Raw genomic sequence first — 20,473 nt, 5'->3', positions numbered from 1 at the left:
ACTTTTTTTCGAAAAAAGTTTGATTTAATGCTTAATATTTACATAACAGCAATGAATTTTCAACTCAACGATCTTGAAGTAAATTAAATTAATGATTTTAAATAAATTAAATAAATAATTACATGAAGTATACTACACTTATTAATTCGATCGATGTTGAACACATTTTCTTAGTAGTCGTCACAACGATTGAAAGACGAGGAATTGGGCAATAGTAAAACACATCTACAAGAACTCGCAATATCGAAGATTTTAGAGACCACCTCCGCTTCTTTCCACCGATATCTTCTTCTTCAACATCTCCTTCTCGTGCTTTTGCTCCTCCAGTTCCGCCATTCTGGCGAACCTCGAGTACGTCACGTGACCCGATTTGATAGCGGACATCATCTGAAAAGCCAAGATATAACTCGAACTAAAAAAAGGACCAACACAGCGACAAACATCGTGGTTCCTTGCCAAACGTTCCCGTCTAGCGCAAAAATTTAATTACAATAAAATAAATACAATACCACGGGGATTACATTACAAACATGCCCATCTAAAAGAAAAAAAATCTGGAGTTAGGTAGAATGCCTAATTCGAGGGGTAAACCGCCGCCCTAAATTATTTTAGTTAATTTGTTATCAATCTAAAAATCAAAGTTGTCTTGGAGAAGATAATTTTGAAAGTTTGATCAAGTAACCTTTGGACAATGCAACCGTAATACAAAAAACAAATGCGTGCTAGTAGTGGCCAAATTGAAATCTTTTAGGTTTAACCATTGAAAAAAATTTCAAAGAATCAACGAAAAAAGCGGCCTTTCTTAAGTTGAACTGAGGTGGCTTTTACTTGATGAAAATCCATTTATCAAAATGAATAAGAACTAAAAGTTCAGATTTTCACGAAATTATATATTATGACATGACAATTGTTTCGACAACACCGTGTCTTGATCAAATGTCTTTATAGACTTCTGTTGTTGGTTTTTAATTTTATGTATTTGGGAAAAACCTTATTTTGCAGACATTTGTTAAAAAACCAAATGTTTTGGAAATATATTCGGCAACGTAGAAGCAATTTAAAATACCAAATAGCCAAGAAACCAATTTTAGCTTGATGAAAATCCATTTATCAAAATAAACAAGAACTAAAAGTTCAGATTTTCACGAAATTATATATTATGACATGACAATTGTTTCGACAACACTGTGTCTTTATCAAATGGTGTTGTCGAAACAATTGTCATGTCATAATATATAATTTCGTGAAAATCTGAACTTTTAGTTCTTATTTATTCTTTCTTAAGTTCATATAACGTTATTCTTGCTAGTTTTGTTAGCTTTAACTATTATATTCACATTGTAGAATTATTTTTAAGGGCCCCTTAAGTCACTATTTCTTGTTTCTTCTCAAAATCACTTCTATTAATTAAGTTCTGCCGCGATCGTCCGAAAATGTCTTTAAGAGGTCGCAACTACCAAATTTACATGACAGTTTGACCCTAATCCTAACTCTAAAAATATATAGAAACCATTTAATTCTGCGTAAAAGCATACTTTAGAAATATACAAATTTTATATAACAAAAAGTTACAGCAATTTCTTTAAAGTTAATATTATATTATAATACTAAAGAAATACTTTATGAAAATTGAGCTCCTTTAATATTTTGGCATACCCTGTACATTTCTTTACGCATGGGGAGGATCCTTCCGGAATTTCCCACTTTTCTTTTAACCGATCAGGGTCGCATTTAGCAAAGAGCGATAAAAACCCATCTCCAACATTCAGGTAATGTTTTCCCTTTTCTCGCATTATAACCCCTTCCGAAAATCCAGCAAAAAAAAAGGACGGTTGATCAAAAGAAAAAATTTTTCCATTGGAATTTCATTCCATCTCTATTGACCATACAAGACAGTTTACATATTGTATGTTTGTATCGGCATAAAGCCTAGCGGTTTACCCCTCTCCCCCGATATATCGACGCTACCCTACCACCGAATCAACACGCAGAATCACAGCAAAACCCTTGCAGTGATAATCACACAATCAACAACCTCTAGTCAAAAAACACAAAGGGATGTATATTGCATACCGATGAATTGTGCAACTACATTAACCGTGCCAAAACCAAGCAAAATATTAAAAAAAAAAAACTGTAATATTCGAGTGTGTGTCGTTTAAGTATCAACACAAACTTTTATTTGGATCAAATCAAACCTGTAGATATTCATCGAGCTCTACTTGTCCGTTCATGTTTGTGTCGATTTCTTTCAATATGCCGTGCAACTCCTCTCCCGACACCTCTTTTTCTCCGTGATGCTGTAATTACAACAAAACGATCAGTGAAATTCGAAACCGATACTCACTTGAAGATAATCGGCCAATTCGAGTTGCCCGTTATAGGTGACGTTTATATCAGAGAGTAAGTTGTGCATCTCTTCGCCAGTTAATTTCATCCCTAAGGACTAAGCAAACGGTGTGTAAACGTGTCGGTTAAAAAGGAGCCCTTCATATCTAAACACTTACTTTCAAGCTCCTTCTGATATCGTTAATCGACACGTAGCCCTTTCTGTCCTTGTCGATGATTTGGAACCTCTTAATGTAAAGCTGGATTTCTTCTTTGCTTAAATTAATTGGAATTTTGTCCCGACTGGCGCGATTCACGTTTTGACCCATCTCGTTTTGCAAAAATTCGGATGCCAATTTGGTCTGCTTCTCTTTTTCGGCTGCAACAAGGAGACTGGTTTTCCACAGTCAAAGTATTAGAGATATCGGTCACCTTCGGACCACCCTAACTCCTCCCCCATAATATTCACTATATCCGGTAAAGCTTCCTGCGCGGCTTGAACGTTCAAGAACGCCAACCTCACCCTCCTCGCGATCATGTCTATCGCGGTCATCGCGTATTCTCTAACGCCGTATCTTAAATTTAAAAAAAACCCAATTTTTTTTTTCAAAATGTAACAACACAAATTCTGTAGAAAATCATTATTATTTTCAAATCCATTTTGCCTTTATATCCGGTATTTGAGGCGTACAACAAAGTCAAGAACATTATGCAAAATGATCAAATCAGACGATTCACTCATTTATTCTTCGATTTATACTACTAAATAATGAGCTTTTTTGAAAAAAAAAACTGAAATAAAAGTTAATCTTAGTAATTTGTCAAATTAGCTTGAATATATCTACGAAACTATTGGGTTAAACCATTTTTGGATTAACAGTTTAGTTAGTTGTTTGTTTCATTTAAAATGTTATAGTTGTATATTTATATACGTGCTATGTATGAGATGTTTGATCTCTGGGAATACAAGTCATAGTAATTCCGTTACACGAAGGGACATAATTGAGAAAAACAAGTTAAAACCCGACCATGCTTCAGTTGACACAAAGAAAGTAATACTTGGCGTCCCTACAAAATGTTGATACACGTCTGGTGCTACTATACCTATTAAATTATGTAAAGTGACCTTACTATTGTTCTTAAACACTTCTATAAAATTTAAAAATTAAAAAAATACAATGAAGAGAAAAATAAAAAAAAGTCAGAATATAGAAATCCAAAGAAGAATGAAACAACACATCTACTATTAATAGAAAATGGAACTAATTTTTTTCTTCTTAATTAATTATATACATTTTGCAATATAATTTTGGTTTAATATTCGATACTGCGAACGCATTAAAATTCGTTGGCAATTAAAGGTTCATTGTGTGTAGTTATACAGAGTGAGCCCTTTTTCGATGTAATTTTAAAGGTAACTTTTAAATCATTAAAGATACAGGATTGGTTAAATGGGAAAAAATTGTATATTTGGATGCTTAACGATCCTGACGCTACAATGAGAGGAATTGTTTTATTTTTCTTGAAAATAGGAAATAATTAAACAAGAAGTTACTAATTACAAATTGAGCTTAGTTGGGTCATAACTAATCTAAAAATACCAAAATACACATTACGTAGTTAAAAAAAAATCAGTTTTAGCCCTGCAACTTTTTTATAACTTTTTTAGGTAACATTTGAATTGATGATTACACAGCATGAGTCAGTGAATTGATTTTTTTTATATTGTTGCGAGGTCAAAGTGAATTTGAAATAGAAAATATTTTGTCTCATTTTACATCTCAAAGGCAACGCTTTTATGTGTATCACCGTCGTATATTTAACCTTTCTGATCGAGTAAATTTATGGTCATAATAATTATGAAGGTGCAAAATCGGCACAGGCTAAACTAATTATGGATCCAAGTTATTTTAATGGGACGTATTAAAAGTTCATCGAGCCGGATTGAGATGAAACCAAATTAAGAGCACCACTAAAGCGAAATTCGCAGGTCATAAAGTTGATTAGCGAGGCTTCGTTTCGCTTTTGCTAAGTGCCACTGAGTCATGGCCAAATTTATTGAAAACATTTAATGGAATCTAATAAACGTCCATCACCAAAAATAACAATGCGATCAGACTGATAAACCAGCAAAGATTCCAACAATTAGAACAAACATGTTAATGTGTTTTGGTGCTAACCTGACTTCCGCGTCGATATAGGGAAATTCGGGATGAATCTTTTTCCCGATGATTGGCCACCGTTTCCCCGTTAGGTTCGCCATTTTGGCAACGGCAAAGGCCCTGTCGCCGTAGGACTTCGCTAGATGTTGCGCCACTTCGCACTCGAGACCGAAATCCTGCACCAAGCGAATGTACATGGTGGGAGTCCATTCGTGTGCTCCCTCTAACAGCAGGCCGTCCGTCTGACTTGTCACGTGTGAACACCTGTTTTCTAAATTACAACCTGAAATAATGTTGACTTTTAACTTATTAATGAGCCATATAAACTTCAAGAGAATCAAAATAACGCTACTGGTTCCTATATTTATTCCTTTTCTAATAATTTATTTTGCTAAGGGAGAAGTAGAGTCCTAAAAACTTTGAAATCAGCCTCTACATTTTAATAACATTCTTTCTTTCTTCATTTTTTTTATTCAAATGTACGGGTGAGCTTATTTTACACCAAAAGCATATGACAGAGTTTAATCAAATGAAATCTTGTTTAATTACATCAATAATTTGTAATACTTTATGAATATTAAAAGAAATTCACTATATTAAAAAAAATTAAATAAAATTCAATTTCGAGTTTTATTTTATCGAACTATGTAGGTATGACATGAATACGGTAACCCTGTTAGTACTTAAATGGAATATTCTGTTTATAATTGTGGATATGAATGCTTCATACTAATATTCGAGCTGGGTATAAATTTAGATAAATTTGCGTTAATTTTTGACGAATTTTATGCAAGGCATAACTCTAAAAGAAAAAAAAGGTTCACGAAATATTAAATTGTTATATTATATTCCACAACCTTGAAATCAAAGTTTTTGGCAAATAATAAGAATAACAATGTGATTAGAATTATCACATCTCACAGAAAGTCATTTTTATTTTTTATATTCACATTTAAAATAATCTACAAATAATATTTACGAGTTGGTTTCTATTCACGCAAAATTGAGTAGTATAGAAAGTATTCAACTTTAAAGTTTAATATATTTTGTGTGGATTTAACCTATTTTTCTTTAAAATTGTATACCTTAGGGGATAAACGAGGTAAGGAAACAGTCCTAGAAATTATTTTGAAGTTTTTGAAATGGCCACAAGGCCACAATTGTTATCTATTTTTTTTAAAAAACTTATTATATAGTTAAAGTGAATACTATTGTAAAGTTGAGAAGAATTCAAATGATTTTTGTTTTAGCATCATTTACTCTATACCTGCAAGGAAAGTGATGGTGTGTGTATGTATATTGTCTTAAAGGTATCAATAGTGTTATGAGTGACGCGATTGCGACTGCTTACCGCCAGGTGGCACTTTCTGACATTTTTCGAAAATGGAAGTCTTTAGGTACCCAAATAACGGCCCAACAAACCTGCGAAAACCGCGTCTCAACCTAAGCTAAACTTAACGCTCAAAAAGAGTGTATTTTTGGAAAAATGTCTTCTGTACTATCCTAATTATTACAAATTATTACCAAATAAAGTTCTAATTTATTATTAAGGGGATGCCGAACAGACTTTAATTGACATTACAAATTTTTGTAGGTGTTTAATTTAAAAATTCAGGATAACAATTACGTCCTCTGGAACTCAAAAATAGCATCTCTCATTGCCCTTAGTGGAACACCGGCGAAGGTCGCTCTTAGTATGATAATTTGATAATTAGAAAAGCAATAATAGCAAGCGCTCCTAAGAAATTAATAGAAGTTTGAAGTCGTCAAATAAAAAAAAAACTATTAACAAACTAATACACACTTTTTATAGCGGCATCGATAGTTTCTTCGGCCATCGATCTATACGTGGTCCACTTGCCGCCGGCAATGGTGACTAACTTTGATTCGCTAACGTGCACGATGTGGTTTCTAGCTAGGGATTGCGTATCTGGTTTGTTCGGATCTGATACTAAAGGTCGAATACCGCTCCATGCCGACAAAACATCGCCCCTACGAACTAACCCAAGACGTAAGCATCTAACCGATCTACGTTGCCCTCCTTGGACTACCTTCAACGTCTGGATTGAGATAATTTTTAACTTCCTCCAAAATAAATAATATCTCGTCTTCCGTTGGCCTTGGATTGTGGGTAACTTCGCAAGGTAAATCTGTAGTTCCGGCTATCGTGTGCTTCTGCCACGGCAAGAAGAATATCACTCGCCCATCGCTAGTAGACGGGTCCAGCAGACCCATTTGCTCCGGGCTGTAGTAGCCTACACGAAAACAATTGCGATTTCGAAAAAAAAATACTTAAAGATCACACTTACCGGGCAAGGTGATATGAACGCCGCTACTGGGAGAGCAGATGCTCTTAATTTCGGGTTTGTCCATTTTTCTAATGGAGTCCGTAAAAGGCCCGGTGGCATTAATGACGCATCTTGCTGGTACCGACCACGTTTTGCCGCTCATTTCGTCGTACACCTTCACCCCAGATATTATTTCTGCGCCGTCTTTTTTCTCTTTTATTAAGTTAACGACTTTGACGTGATTAACTACAGTAGCGCCCAACCTGGCCGCGGTTAGTGCTATAGCTAAGTTCATTCTGGCGTCATCTTGCTGACCTAATAGGAATATTATTATCAAATATCCAGGCGAATTTGAAAAGATTTGAATGCCATACCATCGTAATACACGATGCCTCCTACGAGTTTATCCCCTCGCAACATGGGAAACAACTCCAACGCGTTCTTTTTTGACAAAAAGTACGAACTTTTGAGGGTCTTTGAACCCGCCACAACGTCATACATTTTAATTCCAAACCAGTAATAAGGAACCTGCCACCATCTGAAAGCAATTAGACATTCCTAAACGACTAGATGAAATCAATTGTTTCAATTTTTTCAGGTTCCACTTTTTATAAATCTATTGCAGAACTGTCTATTATAGAAGAAGCCTTCGAATAAATTTAAAATACTTTTTTGAAAAATAAAACAAATCCTATACAAAAATTAAGTTGTACAGGATGTTTGTTTATATTTTGTACTATACCTGTAGCCTGATCTTGAAGAGTTAACATACACTACAAAACATGTAAGGTTTTTTATCAATTATCTTTTGGTATTTATAAAATAGAAAGAAATGAGGTGCAAATCTATCAAAATGACATAAATTACATTATTTAAAATATAAATATGAAGAATTTTTCTTCCTGATTTTAAGAATATAAAGTTCGCCTATCGACGTTTTTCCAATATTCAAGTTTAAATTTTAGGTGAAGTTACTAAACCATAAATCAAATGTGTATAGCCAAGATCTGGATCCATTTATAGCGTATTGTGCGGAAGAACAAGCCGATATTTTGCAAATAAATGAATATTAATGAAATCCGTTCTTATACAGATTTTATTTAAAATTAAAATATGAATATTGGAATAGCGGCTAAACTAAAGATAAGCAATTTTATATGTATAAAATTAGGAAGAAAAATTCTTTTCAAATAAATTAAATTATGCTACACATTGATATATTTGCAATTCATCAAGATTTGACCGTAAGTATGGTGCAAGATATAAACAAACACCCTGTACAACCTGACTGCGCAAATCTTCGTATTGTTAATTTGAATACAGTATGGCAAATTTATAATACCTAGCCCCCACAAGAGAACAATCAGAAGAAAACGTGAAATTTTCATTGGCTTCGATAGCATAGTAAATACATAATATTACTTTACACGTTAAACTAACTAATAATTAAATTATAAATAAAGATTAACCTGGTTACTTCCTATAAAATCCAAACCAAAATAAAAAAATCCTATAAAGACATGTTTCTTAATATTATGGATTTTGGGACTACAAAGAACTATTTTAATACATAATATCAAAAAAACTAAAAAAAGAACATTGGTCCAACTTGTGCTTTCGTGGTCCTAATTATTAGTTTAATAGCAATGATTTTATAAACCAAAACAAAACCCAATCACACGAATATTTTTCTACGACCGTTAGTTTTTGGGTACATTTTTGCAAAATAACAAGCCGTGCGGAAAAATCTCCGAAAACATGCGATTGCAAGCGAACGGATGATATCCCGGAATATAGTGTCATCACATTTTTCCATCCGTGAACCAATACGTGAAAATATATACATATATACAAAACATTATTATTACAACAAAATTATTATTGGTCATTAATTAGTGTTTTGTTATGATAAAAGATCATTTCAAAGAAATCGACGCTAATTAATCACAAGATTTAATGAACCTGCTATAAAAAAGAAAATAAAAGAGCATTATGAACAGTTTTAAACGCGAGTGGATGATAATCTTTAAGACAGCAAAGGCCATTGGCTTTACACGGATAAATCACTCTTTGGGATAATATTAATCTGGACAGTACATTGATACCAGCAACATATCCTTTATATGCTATTGTACTATTGATAAATTGCCATCACATGTTTTCCGCGAATTGTTAAAATGAAATATCGAGTGAACGATAACAGTCTAGACTGCTAATGAAGGTCGCACACGCGGATAAAAGCGTGATATATTTAAATTGCCACTTACTGATACACGGGTAACATAATAGGTAAAGGGTGGGCGAGATGTGGAGCCTGGTGCAGCATGGCTGCTCTTTCATGCAGCGCCTCTTTCACCATCCTGTACTGTTCGTAATCGAGTTGCATTATGGCTTTCTGAAGGTACCTGTAAAAATATTATTGACCGACATTTTTGTACATATTTTATTTTCACACTCGCGTGGAAAAATTTAAATCTATAAATCTACAGGTTCTGATAAATGTATTCCCTTATATTTTTAAATATGTTAAGGTTTAAACTAACCAAACTGTTCTATAACTGGACGTTAATTGACATCTGACATCCAGTCACTTTTTGAAAAAATTATAAATTATTTTTGCAACTTTTCAAATGCGACTTGATTCCGGATATTTGTCTCTGATGAGGATGTACCTTACACCGCCGTGGATCAATTTGGTACTTCTGCTGGAAGTTCCGCTGGCGAAATCATCAGCTTCTATCAAAGCGGTTTTCAAACCGCGCGTACAGGCATCGAGTGCGCATCCGGCACCCGTCGCACCCCCGCCCACTACGACAACGTCGAATTCCTCGGTTTCGAGGGATTTGATTTGTTCATCTCTGTTCGGCAAAACTCGTCTTGGCCGACGAGTTAAATCCTGCTGCGCATTTACTGCGAAACACTGGAGATGAAGAGAAATTTCCACAGTTGCGTACACAAGTTACCTTAATAGTATCGATCTTAACTAGTGTTGAGAATCAATTGAGCACTTTTAATTGACTAGTCAAAAAATGTTTTAACATCTTGCAATTGTAGAGTGTTGTCTAACATTATTTAATAATAATATGTATTTTATAATAAATTATTATGCGTTTGTGATGTCCAATTTACATATAACCCCCTTCAAGGAATAATCGAATGCGATACTTAGCGATTCGGGGAATCCCAATAATAATATCGACTCTATTTGGTTCCTAGAAGACGTGATGGCGACGTAACGCACAACTTAAATAAATATAAATTTCATGGTGTTTTAAAATTTATTTCGGTCAATTGTCCAGTGCCCAGTCATTTTTTCGGTCCATTCCACAACCCTAATCTTAACAAAAAACAGGACTTATCCAGAGTCTTCCAGACGGACTATCATTTATATAAAGCGTTCAGACAGTTTTGAAATTCTCAGTCTAAATGCTCTTTTGAAATAAAACAACTTTTCCTTTACAAAATTTGATGCTGACATATTAATAAAGTAGATATGCTGATAGGAAGGGGTTAAGTAAAACACCAATCAATTTACTGGATGCAGACGTTTTGTTTCTTTTCCAATGATACATTTTTTTTAAATTTTCTTTAAAAGAGCGATTTAGATTATCATTTTTTTGTTACTTTAATTGACTGAAATATTGTACAACGACGTAAAAATAAAAACGCGTACTTACATTTTGACGGTTTTCCTTCAATAGTAAATAAGTGGCAATACCGGCACTAATGGTACCAGCCAAACCACCAACTGCCAATCTTCTCAAATTAGTCGCCATTTCTTAACGTGCTCTGCAACAAAGATTCCTGCTAAAGTCCTTATTATACGTTAATTATCTATGCGATAATTGTCAACGACGTATGTCATATGCCTATAGCTCAGCAATCTCCTTGGTAATGGCTTGCTGGAAATACTTTAGTTTGTTGCGGGCTTATACTTATACACGGTGATTGAAGAAAAATGAGATAATGGATATAATACATATCACATATTGACACAAATATATCTTATCCGGAAGTTATAAGGTCTCACTGCACACTGTACAAACGTATTTCAACGAAGACTTTGATTTTGAGATTAATCTGTAAAATTCACAAACACAGTCGACGAAAGTTTGTGCACGAAATGTATATTTCTTTATAGAATTTTTGGAAAATATGATTCATGTAGAACAACGCAACGAACTGCAATCTTCCTGATATTTTTTTGCATTTTTATTTTATATTTCGTTTATATATAGCAAATTATTTTTCCAAAATGGTTAAACTAATAAAATAATTAATAAAACAATAAAAAGAAATATTTTATCAACACGGGCAAATAATTCATTTAAAACCAATACTCTAAATATTTTGTTTTTGACTCAAGCGATTTGAAGATGTTTCGAAATTTTACAGCTTGTAGTACATAAAGCGGCAATTTTGAGCCTTTTGAAAAATACAGGGAGAGTTTAATATAAAACTAATTTCAAAATGTGGAAAGATGGTATCTTGCACCTTTTACATATTTGGCAGAAATTATGATGTAAATGAAATCATGAGCACTCAAGAAGACTTATGCAGATTTTGGAACCTATTTTACATTCGATATTTAAACAAAATTTTATAGTAAAAATTTATAGCAAGCGCCCTCTATGAGCTGCGTTAAGAAATTAGTAGTTACCGTTTTATTAGCCGATAGCCGTTGGGAAATTATATTCAGATATGATTTACAAATTACAATGGAAAATATCACAGAAGTAAAAAAAACGCAACCGGATTTTTTTTTAAATGTTCAGTACTTAATCCAATTAAAGTAATACTTTTTACAAAAATCAATGCAAAGCAATTCGCCGAGAGCGAACTTGCACAAAGTCGACCACATTCGACATTTATTTTTAAATTATAAATAAAACGAAAGTAAAAAGTCAGAACCCCGCCAAAATTAATAAAACTATAAAAATCACGCTGAAATAATAAAAATGCGAGTGCGATTGTGTTAATGATTGTGTTGAAGGTCGCAATCAGCTATTCTATCTAATGCCGCCAATTTTTTTTTGGCTCGGTGAAGGCGACAAAAAATTAATTTTTTAAGCGTCTACTACAAAACACACTAAAAAAGCGATCACAATTTTGCTTTTAAAAATGTAATTAAATTATCATAAATAGAAAGTAAGTAGTAAGTAAATGGCAAAATTTTAAATGTTTAACTTACGTGTAATTTATTTATTCCGTTTCTGCTATTGCAAAAATCGTAGAAACTACGCCGAATTTTCTTGCGATGCCATAGAGCGAAACTGGCGACAATTTTTTTTTTAATAAGCACCACCGTCAAATCGCTATTTTTTTATTCCATCTTCACTTCGTATTATGAGGTTATGTAAAAAACCAATCGGGATATTCGTTCGTATAAAAAATCGTACGTCGCGATGTGAGGGTTTCGTGGACGTAACAGTATGAATTCCCAAATGCAACGTTGTCGGTTCGATTATGCTGATTTCCTGGGCAATAAATTACCAACTAATAAATTTTTACGAACTGACATTAGCCCTTAATATTTGCTGGATAATCAACATTAAGTGCTCACCATTTGAATAGGATAGGCATAGAATAGGCAGTTTTTTAATAGGTTTTTAGACTACTCTCTAGTAAAGTTCAGTAAGCATGCCATTTAATAGAGTTCAGGACGACATATTCCACCAGAGTAGTTACAGAAGTCGTCATATAGTTAATATTAAATACTAACTCAATACAAAAAACGGAAATCTTCATTTTGACAAATAACTTTTCATTATTATTATATCGGAAAATAGTGATTTTTTATTACAGTGCTTAGAGTCTTACTTAAACGAGATAGAACAAAGTAATTTCCTGACAGTACAATAAAATTAGTAATCCCTATTTGCTACAATCTGTTTATATAATATTTTGAAAACATATAAAATCATATGGAACAGAAAGAAAAAGCTTAAGTAAAAGAAATGCATCCGGTATGTATCTATTAGTCTCAATAAAAGTTCTTTTTGGTTAACTTTATTTTGACACTGCTGTTATATTATTGTCTTTGTATGTACATGCATATATTTACATATAAGATGTGTTAGATGGGTCCTTGATTCTATTGATCTAATCTAATCGTTATGATGAATAAATGGAGGTCAATATATCTTCTTCACATTTTGAATTTTGTATAATATTGTAAACGTTTTTTTTTTATGTTCAATTTAATTACATTTATTTAGCTATATTTAGGCAGATTCGGCAACAGTGCATTCTAAGACTATGCGTGCGCGGATACGAGCGCAAGTCAACGTGATCCCGTGTTGTCGGATCAAGAAAAAGTCGCCATATTTTAGACGCTGTTGTGGCCCTTGTCATATCAGAAGCACGGATTTCTAGGAAATTATTTTTGAAGTACTTACTAATAATAATTCCAAAATTAAAATTGATAATGAATTAAAAAAAACTATTGAAAAAGACTAGATGATAAGCCACATCTGAACTATATGATATAAGATATATAATATTTCTTATATTTATATTAAGATATCGCAAAAATAATTTTGGAAACTTTTGAGATTTTTGGAATTTTAGAAAAATACTAGTTTTAAGAAGATTTTTTAAGTCATTCAATTTTCTTCACGCATTCCCCTTATAATTTTGTCTATTTAACTTAGAAGATACCATCTACATAGTATTTCCTCTATAATGCAAAAATGTCGTTCGATTGTTTTAAACTAATCGAAACGGATTGTTGGTTATTTCCTAAAATTTTCATTTATTTTTTGGCAAAACTCAAGTGTAGTTTATTACTTTCGTAGAGCACAAATAAATGACTTGATTTTATTTCTTTTTTGTGCCCAAAAATTTTATACAAATACCAATGTCTCCAGTTTATAGTTGAATATTAAAGAACTGTAAAGTTTAATGGAAGTGGATAGGCAGCAGCAAAAATATTCAAAGGAAATCCAAATTTCCGACTTGGCAACACTGGCACGATTCCACATTTTGCGGCTCGCGTGTAGCTATCGATTGCGTCATGATCACCTGAAAATCTTGACTTCCCTCATTCATTAACTTCGTGCCCGTCACTGATGAGTAATACCAGCTCAACATATTAGAAGACGAAGGCTGTGATTTTTAGATCGCAGCTCTGATGCTGTTACACACAATACTTCAATTTATTTTATTTTTGTCTCCCGATATAGTCGTTGCCGCCGTAATGTCAATGTGGAATATTGCCAAAGTCAGCAACCATACGATTAGATCAGGTTCTGTGACACGGCGTTTTTTGAAGACATTCGTTTAATCTTATCAGCCAAATTGGCATACAAACGAAATTCAACGTGCGTTAGAGACCTTCAACATTTGTTTTTTCAAAGTGTAGCTAGGATTAGTCCCGAGAAAAGCAAGGTTTCATTTATAATATGTTATAAAAGCATATGTGCAGTATGAATCATTAAAATCAGAAAACAGCATAGCTACATTTATAATAAAAGTTGAAATGAAATAAATAAAGAATGTCTCTTTTTTTCAGAGAGATACTGGCAAAATTTAAAGAACTCTTTTGTTGTTCTTCCTGCTTACTGCACTATTGCTGATTGCCCCTGACAGGAGGTATATCATACTCAAGTAATGCTTTTAAATAAAAAAGAAAACATAAAAAAAAAACAAATTTTCATGTTCCACCTATTGAACAAAACTAAGAAAATAAACTATTCAACAAATTGGAAGTAAAATTTTATTGACGACATTAAATTAATACAAAAAGCACCTTACAATGTACCTTTGGTATAAAAACAAAGCTCACTGACACATTCTTTATAAATACAATCTAAAAATAGCTTCTTTATACAGTGAATAGTAATACCCAAAATATCTACACTAAACCCTGATTGAAGTAACTAATGCCGATGCGACGAAAGCAATATAAAAAAAAGTTTGTTGTAAGAAACAATTAACTTTTTGCAAATATTTCAAATCATATTTCAAATTCCAATGACAAAATTAAGAAATTAAATTCTTTATATACCAAAATCAGTAACACTTTAACTATGATGGATGACTGACCAATGTCTCAGATCCAAGGTAGCTTTCGTAGCATCTTCACCGTTTCCAAATATCACTATTTACTTCTGTGCACGTAAAACCCATACTCCTTAAGCTTCCTATACAGTGAAATGTACTTTCCTGCGGCTGTTGTTCTGGGAACGATATACTTCTCGCAAAAAACGGTTCTATTTCTAGCCGCTTCGCTAAGCGACCCATATCCCAGAGTAACTAAAAAAGTCAGCACAAAACTGTAACAATTGTGCTTATCTTCGCTATAGGTTTTCGCGTTCCAGCACTTCTGTTTGCAGACCTGCCACAGGGTGTTGTCCCAATGTTCGGTCCAGGATGGTGCCGCGCGGTCCACCAAAAGACACTGGTTCCAGTGACTCGAACGGTGTTTCCGCAGACCGTTTTTGTCAAACTCGACAATTGTACCCGTCGATGTCGTCACGCCTATATGAAGATCCATAGAGTTGAGATAGTCACTGGAAAAAATAGACATTGCTAACTTTAACGGAAACAAGCCAATATCTTCAACATCGATAAGGCGCATGAGCGAGTCATCAGGTCTCGTTTTCAACCAAAAACTATAACTATTGAAGTGTAAACAATTTGCTCATACCTTATTTAAATTTGTAATTATTGCTGTGAATCTACAGTTATCTACATCGATTTAAAATTACGATACTTATATTATGGACCTATAACAAAGATTGAAAATTTCAAGTCAAAGGCTAAAACCGACAAATAAACATTTTACAGTTAATTTATATACAATATACATTTTGAACACAAAAAGGTCTAATCAATTTCTACTAGTCACTAGTTTTTCATTGGAGTATGCACAGTCGAACCTAATTAATTAAAAAAGTATTTTCTTCTTAACTTCGTATTAGCAAACCAATTTCAACGAAACATCATAGGAAACGTATTGCGAATGTTTGAAGTTGTTTATCGGTGTTGTTTTGTTAGTACTTTATTTTGTTTATTTTCATGTTGTTCAGGAACACTTTATAAAATTTGATGTAATGATTACGAATATAAGGGTGAAACCAAAATTGAAAAAAGAAGCTAAATTTAAAAGAAAATTGCACCGGAATCAAATTTTTCAAATGACGTAACAAAAAAGAAAAATTTTGGTGAAAAATGGTATTTTCTTCAAAAGTATTATGCAGACAATACTAATATTAACGATTATAATTATAACAAACAAAAAATATAACAGACAATCTCCGCCACTGTCTAAAAAGGATTGTTTTGTATAAATTGCCTTTAAAATTGCAGCAAGAATCCCTAAAAAATAATTTTTTGGCAGAACTGTACCACTCGATTAACTTACCATCCCACGAACGAGCCAGTCAGTTAGAGAACCAGCTTTTCTTTAGAATCTCCAGTCGAGATTGCCGAATTTAATTTGTTCCATTTTTACAGAAACAATTACAAACATTTTTCAGCGGCTTGCCATAGTTTTAGAAAAACGTCCAGTATTCAAATGTATGGAAAGAATGAATAAACAGAATATTGTAATATAGTTGCGTTAATTATTAAACCAAATCGTTCCTACTCACTGGTTTGTTAATTAAATTACCTTTAAATCACTCAGCACATCGTCCGCGGTCATAATAATTATCACTTATTTTTTAAAACCTGCTATTTAGAAAAAATACAATAGAACTTATTTCACCGGGCGAGGTCAATGCAATTGTTACCATCAATTCATAATTGTAGGTATAATAGCCGGTGCTGACCATGAGAACCACTACGTGGCTGTCCTATAGTATATACGTGATTTTACAAACAAAAAAAAAAACAGGAACTCACTTCAAAAAATCGCCTGTCGTTGGTTTGATGACTACTGCGCAGGGGTACTGGGAAGCTCTAATAAACGGGTAAGGAACTCTGGAATGAAATTTTTACCCACATTACGTCACAAAACATTTAAGAATATAGAGCACAAATTAATCATGATTACAAAATTTAATTGCTTTACCTAAAAGGCAACAACTCGAAATTTGCCTGCTCCAAAGATTCCTCGCAGACTGGGCAGGTTTCGGCTAGAGAGAAACAAAATACTTTGGACCCGCAATGCTGAAAGCACACTATTCCCGGATCCATCTTTGGAAACTGAGTAGGAAAGTGCGCGTTGTAACGCTGTTGACTAGTACTATAATTGTAGATACAATTTTAATTAATATATACAGTTATTATTGTAGAGTTACAAAATTTGTTCTACGCCTTATATAAATATTTACAAAAACAATTGTCAGCCAATTAATTTTCAAAACAAATAAATAAAAAAATAAAAGGGGGACAGCAAACAACGTCAAGTAATTAACTTCTTATAATATTATTTGCACTTCACGAAGCATACTCAAACAATTCAAAATATTTTTTAAATGCAGTGACGAACCCAACCTAGCTTTTCGAAAAAAATTCATTTAAATTATTTCATTTATTTATATATTTGTTGCCATTTTGGGTGAATCAACAAGACACATGTAACAAGAAAAAACTTACGAGAACCGCTGGTACGCTTAAACTATAAATCAATGAGTACAAAATTATAACAAATTGGAAAGTACATTTTAAGGTTTCTATTCTAAAATTTATTTTTTTTACTCTACGTTTAAAACATTCACATGATCAATATCTAGGGAATAATTATATTAAACACACTTTACTGCCAAAAGGTTACGTTTTGCCTTGGTTCTAGTAGGATAATTTTGAATAAAATATAAGAGAACTCAACCCGACAGCCTAGAATCCTGTACAGCATTAACAGATCTGCCAGTGACCTCTTGATCTGAAGAGCAATTTTAAATTTTGAACGAATAAGACTATAATTATGATTCTCAATGTTTGAATTTGATTTGAATCCAAGATATCTTAAAAATCTATTTTGCATCATGATATATGGGCGTTATAGTTTGAGTTACAGATAGTGAAACCAAAATAAAAATCTGTTGAATTTATTTTTGTAAAGCCTGCCACTCCATTTCATTCCATGTGATCTTCAAATGTCCAAATGTCTAGGACTCCCAATATTTATATATATTTTTAGATTATCTGAGAAAAATAATATTTTTAAGTGTATTTATGTACTCGTAAATTATATAAAAGGTAAATAGAATTTTGGGAACTTCATAGGTACTTTTTAAAACTTATCTTTATCGGAAGCCTCTATGTTAGAAGAAAATCAGTCAAATTACAGTAAGTACGTAAATTGCGTAGTATATATATATATATATATATATATATATATATATATATATATATATATATATATATATATATATATATATATATATATATATATATATATATATATATATATATATATATATAGTATACTAAGAGCACTAGGAAGCAGCATCACGCCCGTTATTATTGTAAATTAAATAATGAGCGTTATATTCATAAGTTTCCTTTTCTTTATAAAATATTTGTTTCTTAGATTTCTTAGATATGCCACAACGATATCAATTTCTAGAAAAATAGCACACTCACTAAGTATACAGGAAAATATTTACGTGAACTCGCATAAGAACAAACAACGCTACATTGCAGTTCCACATTGTTATCTTTGATCAAAAAATGCGAAAATGTCCATTACTGGGAAGCATGTTTTCGAGAAGAGTAAAAAAAAAGAAGAATATAAAATCCCGGCTTGATGTTGAATTTCAATTTTTTTTTATTGAACAATGGAACAAATGTACAAACTTTGGCTACGTATTTCTAGCATACCAAACAGGATGGAATGACTTTTCAAGACAACGAAATAGCTCGAAAACGAGGTTTATGTGTCTCGACCCTGCTTAAAAATAATGGCAACGATTAACAACAAAATAAACAATACGAACTACGTAAGCGTTTTTTGTATTGCCTGGGTATAACCCAGATCCAACTTGACACGGTATAACTTTCTATCACAATATGTGATTTCTCGTCTTAAAGACTACAACTAGATGAATTGAAATTCTTAATTTTTTGCCAATTACTTAAAAATTATAAAATTGCTATTATTCAGTTATACTTACATACCGCCATTTAATTTTGCGTAGCAGAAAAATAAAATAACAACATTATTTACTAGTGAAGTAAAGAAAAATTATCCCAAACTGTCCTAAAAAAGGGGACATAAATAATAAATAATTCGAAACAAAATTATTAATTATCAAACGCCCTTCCTACTTACTAAGCTTTAATGTGTTTTGCGAAGTTTTCGAGAAGTTTTTTCTACCAATCATCTTTTTAATAATCGTCGAGAAAATAATTATTACTTTTGGTTGTTCAGTTTGAAGTGTTATTTTCCGCTTTTTTATTCTAGAACAGTTGTCGTTCGTGCATATGTGTTTCTTAACAGTATCGCCCCATTTAACTGTAATGTATATTAATTGCCTCCTATGTTAATCGCAATTAAAAGCAAAATTATGAAAGCTTCTCGCAATTAACTTTACGCACGATAAACAAATATAATTTATAACGGAGTTAATTATCCAGAAAGACGTTTAAATTACATTTGCAACCCTTTAACCCTCGCAAGGTTCCGCCGCTTCCCTAGCTGATACACTCTCAAGTTCATGAGTACAGAAGTATAACTACACTTACCTGATATTGTCTAACAGCAATTAGGAACTAAAACAAAACAACTTACCTAAATTTGCGGTTGTTGGCCACACAGATTTTCTGGAAACTCCTCTTTCATATTCATCGAATGTGAATTCAAATCTGTGTCAGAAAAACGAGACAATGAGGCACCGCATTCTTTGGCTTGAAGCGACTTTCGCAGCTCACCACGCTTCAAGAACAAAATATAACTAACATTAACTTTCCATCAAGAGTGATGTCGGCACAGTACTTTTCAACAGCGTTGCCGCTTTAACGCCGTATTTCCGAATATTTAAGATTTTATTTAAAAATTCGATAATTATTCTATGCAAGAGTGGATCTGATAGTGTTTAGTTTTTAGTTTCGTTTAGTTTAGTTTAGTTGCTTAACTTCATCTTAAGATGTGTAAAAAACGACAACAACAAAAAAGTGTTTCTTATTTGATAACAGCTTAGAGTCAAAATATACAAGCTTCTCAGTTTTTGTGTAAGAATCTATTACCAATCAACTCCGTACCAACACTGATAAATATCGTAGTACAGATTCCTTATTATTGACAAAGAATACACTATTCCAAAATTCTCCTTATATGTTATAGCAAATAAACCTGCTCAGACTCGATATATTTTTGAAGAAAATACATTTTCTCTATTCCATACTTTAAAATAACCAATTATGCACCTATCAGGAAGCGCCACATCTGTCACTTTAAAACTTTCAACTTCGTTTAACACTCTCTCGAAAAACTTCAGGCGTTTCCGGTACATTTATGATGGATATGGGAGAAATGGGACATTTTCGTTGTTGATGTTTGTTTTGTATTTAGATCTAGGATTAAGGTCGTTAAAAACAATAAGGTAGTAAAATAAATAAGAACTAAAATTTCAGGTTTTCACGAAATTATATATTTTGACATGACGATTGTTTCGACAACACCGTGTGTTTATCAAATGTGACATGTGACATTTGATAAAGACACGGACACATGAAAATCTGAACTTTTAGTTCTTATTTATTTTGATAAATGGATTTTCATCAAGTAAAAGCCACCTCAGTTCA

At 32.7% G+C, this 20,473-nt stretch overlaps 2 protein-coding genes across 5 annotated transcripts; both read right to left on the bottom strand.

Annotated features, from left to right (window-relative positions):
- Positions 1–29: 29 nt before the first annotated feature.
- Positions 30–12,203, bottom strand: LOC132696163 (glycerol-3-phosphate dehydrogenase, mitochondrial). Of its 3 annotated transcripts, none has more exons than XM_060660824.1 (13): positions 11,970–12,203; positions 10,456–10,567; positions 9,451–9,698; positions 9,046–9,183; positions 7,153–7,316; positions 6,800–7,093; positions 6,542–6,745; positions 6,295–6,489; positions 4,509–4,773; positions 2,761–2,903; positions 2,508–2,707; positions 2,348–2,446; positions 30–387 (listed from the first exon to the last, which is right to left on the bottom strand). In XM_060660824.1, the coding sequence occupies exons 2-13, from the start codon at positions 10,552–10,554 to the stop codon at positions 253–255; spliced, it is 2,184 nt and encodes a 727-aa protein (XP_060516807.1). In that variant the 5' UTR covers positions 10,555–10,567; positions 11,970–12,203; the 3' UTR covers positions 30–252. The 3 variants fall into 3 exon arrangements, with proteins under 3 accessions (XP_060516807.1, XP_060516806.1, XP_060516808.1); XM_060660823.1 differs by lacking the exon at positions 2,348–2,446 and adding an exon at positions 2,199–2,300; XM_060660825.1 differs by lacking the exons at positions 2,348–2,446; positions 11,970–12,203 and adding an exon at positions 2,199–2,300 and having other exon boundaries at positions 74–387; positions 9,451–9,688; positions 10,456–10,573.
- Positions 12,204–14,481: 2,278 nt separating this feature from the next.
- On the bottom strand, positions 14,482–19,628 carry LOC132696493 (MKRN2 opposite strand protein). 2 transcript variants are annotated; one of them, XM_060661349.1, is made up of 4 exons: positions 19,461–19,628; positions 16,797–16,970; positions 16,628–16,705; positions 14,482–15,291 (listed from the first exon to the last, which is right to left on the bottom strand). In XM_060661349.1, the coding sequence occupies exons 2-4, from the start codon at positions 16,919–16,921 to the stop codon at positions 14,880–14,882; spliced, it is 615 nt and encodes a 204-aa protein (XP_060517332.1). In that variant the 5' UTR covers positions 16,922–16,970; positions 19,461–19,628; the 3' UTR covers positions 14,482–14,879. The 2 variants fall into 2 exon arrangements, with proteins under 2 accessions (XP_060517332.1, XP_060517331.1); XM_060661348.1 differs by having other exon boundaries at positions 16,797–16,957.
- Positions 19,629–20,473: the final 845 nt, after the last annotated feature.

This window comes from Cylas formicarius, unplaced genomic scaffold (assembly GCF_029955315.1).
Source record: "Cylas formicarius isolate icCylForm1 unplaced genomic scaffold, icCylForm1.1 PGA_scaffold_1__22_contigs__length_36826433, whole genome shotgun sequence".
Classification (NCBI taxonomy): Eukaryota; Metazoa; Arthropoda; class Insecta; order Coleoptera; family Brentidae; genus Cylas; species Cylas formicarius.
The sequence above is the reverse complement of the archived record's forward strand: the minus strand, read 5'-3'. Positions and strand labels throughout refer to the sequence as shown.

What these genes read in the sequence shown, in the direction of transcription:
- LOC132696163 (XM_060660823.1), bottom strand. Translation starts at nt 10,554, where the DNA reads ATGGCGACTAATTTGAGAAGATTGGCAGTTGGTGGTTTGGCTGGTACC. An exon ending in CGTTCATATCACCTTGCCCG is followed by an intron (nt 6,746 to 6,799) that starts GTAAGTGTGATC and finishes GTTTTCGTGTAG; the next exon opens with GCTACTACAGCCCGGAGCAA. An exon ending in ATATCAGAAGGAGCTTGAAA is followed by an intron (nt 2,301 to 2,507) that starts GTAAGTGTTTAG and finishes TTGTAATTACAG; the next exon opens with CATCACGGAGAAAAAGAGGT.
- LOC132696493 (XM_060661349.1), bottom strand. Translation starts at nt 16,921, where the DNA reads ATGGATCCGGGAATAGTGTGCTTTCAGCATTGCGGGTCCAAAGTATTT. An exon ending in TTCGAGTTGTTGCCTTTTAG is followed by an intron (nt 16,706 to 16,796) that starts GTAAAGCAATTA and finishes ATTTCATTCCAG; the next exon opens with AGTTCCTTACCCGTTTATTA. An exon ending in ACGACAGGCGATTTTTTGAA is followed by an intron (nt 15,292 to 16,627) that starts GTGAGTTCCTGT and finishes TATTTTTTCCAG; the next exon opens with TGACTATCTCAACTCTATGG.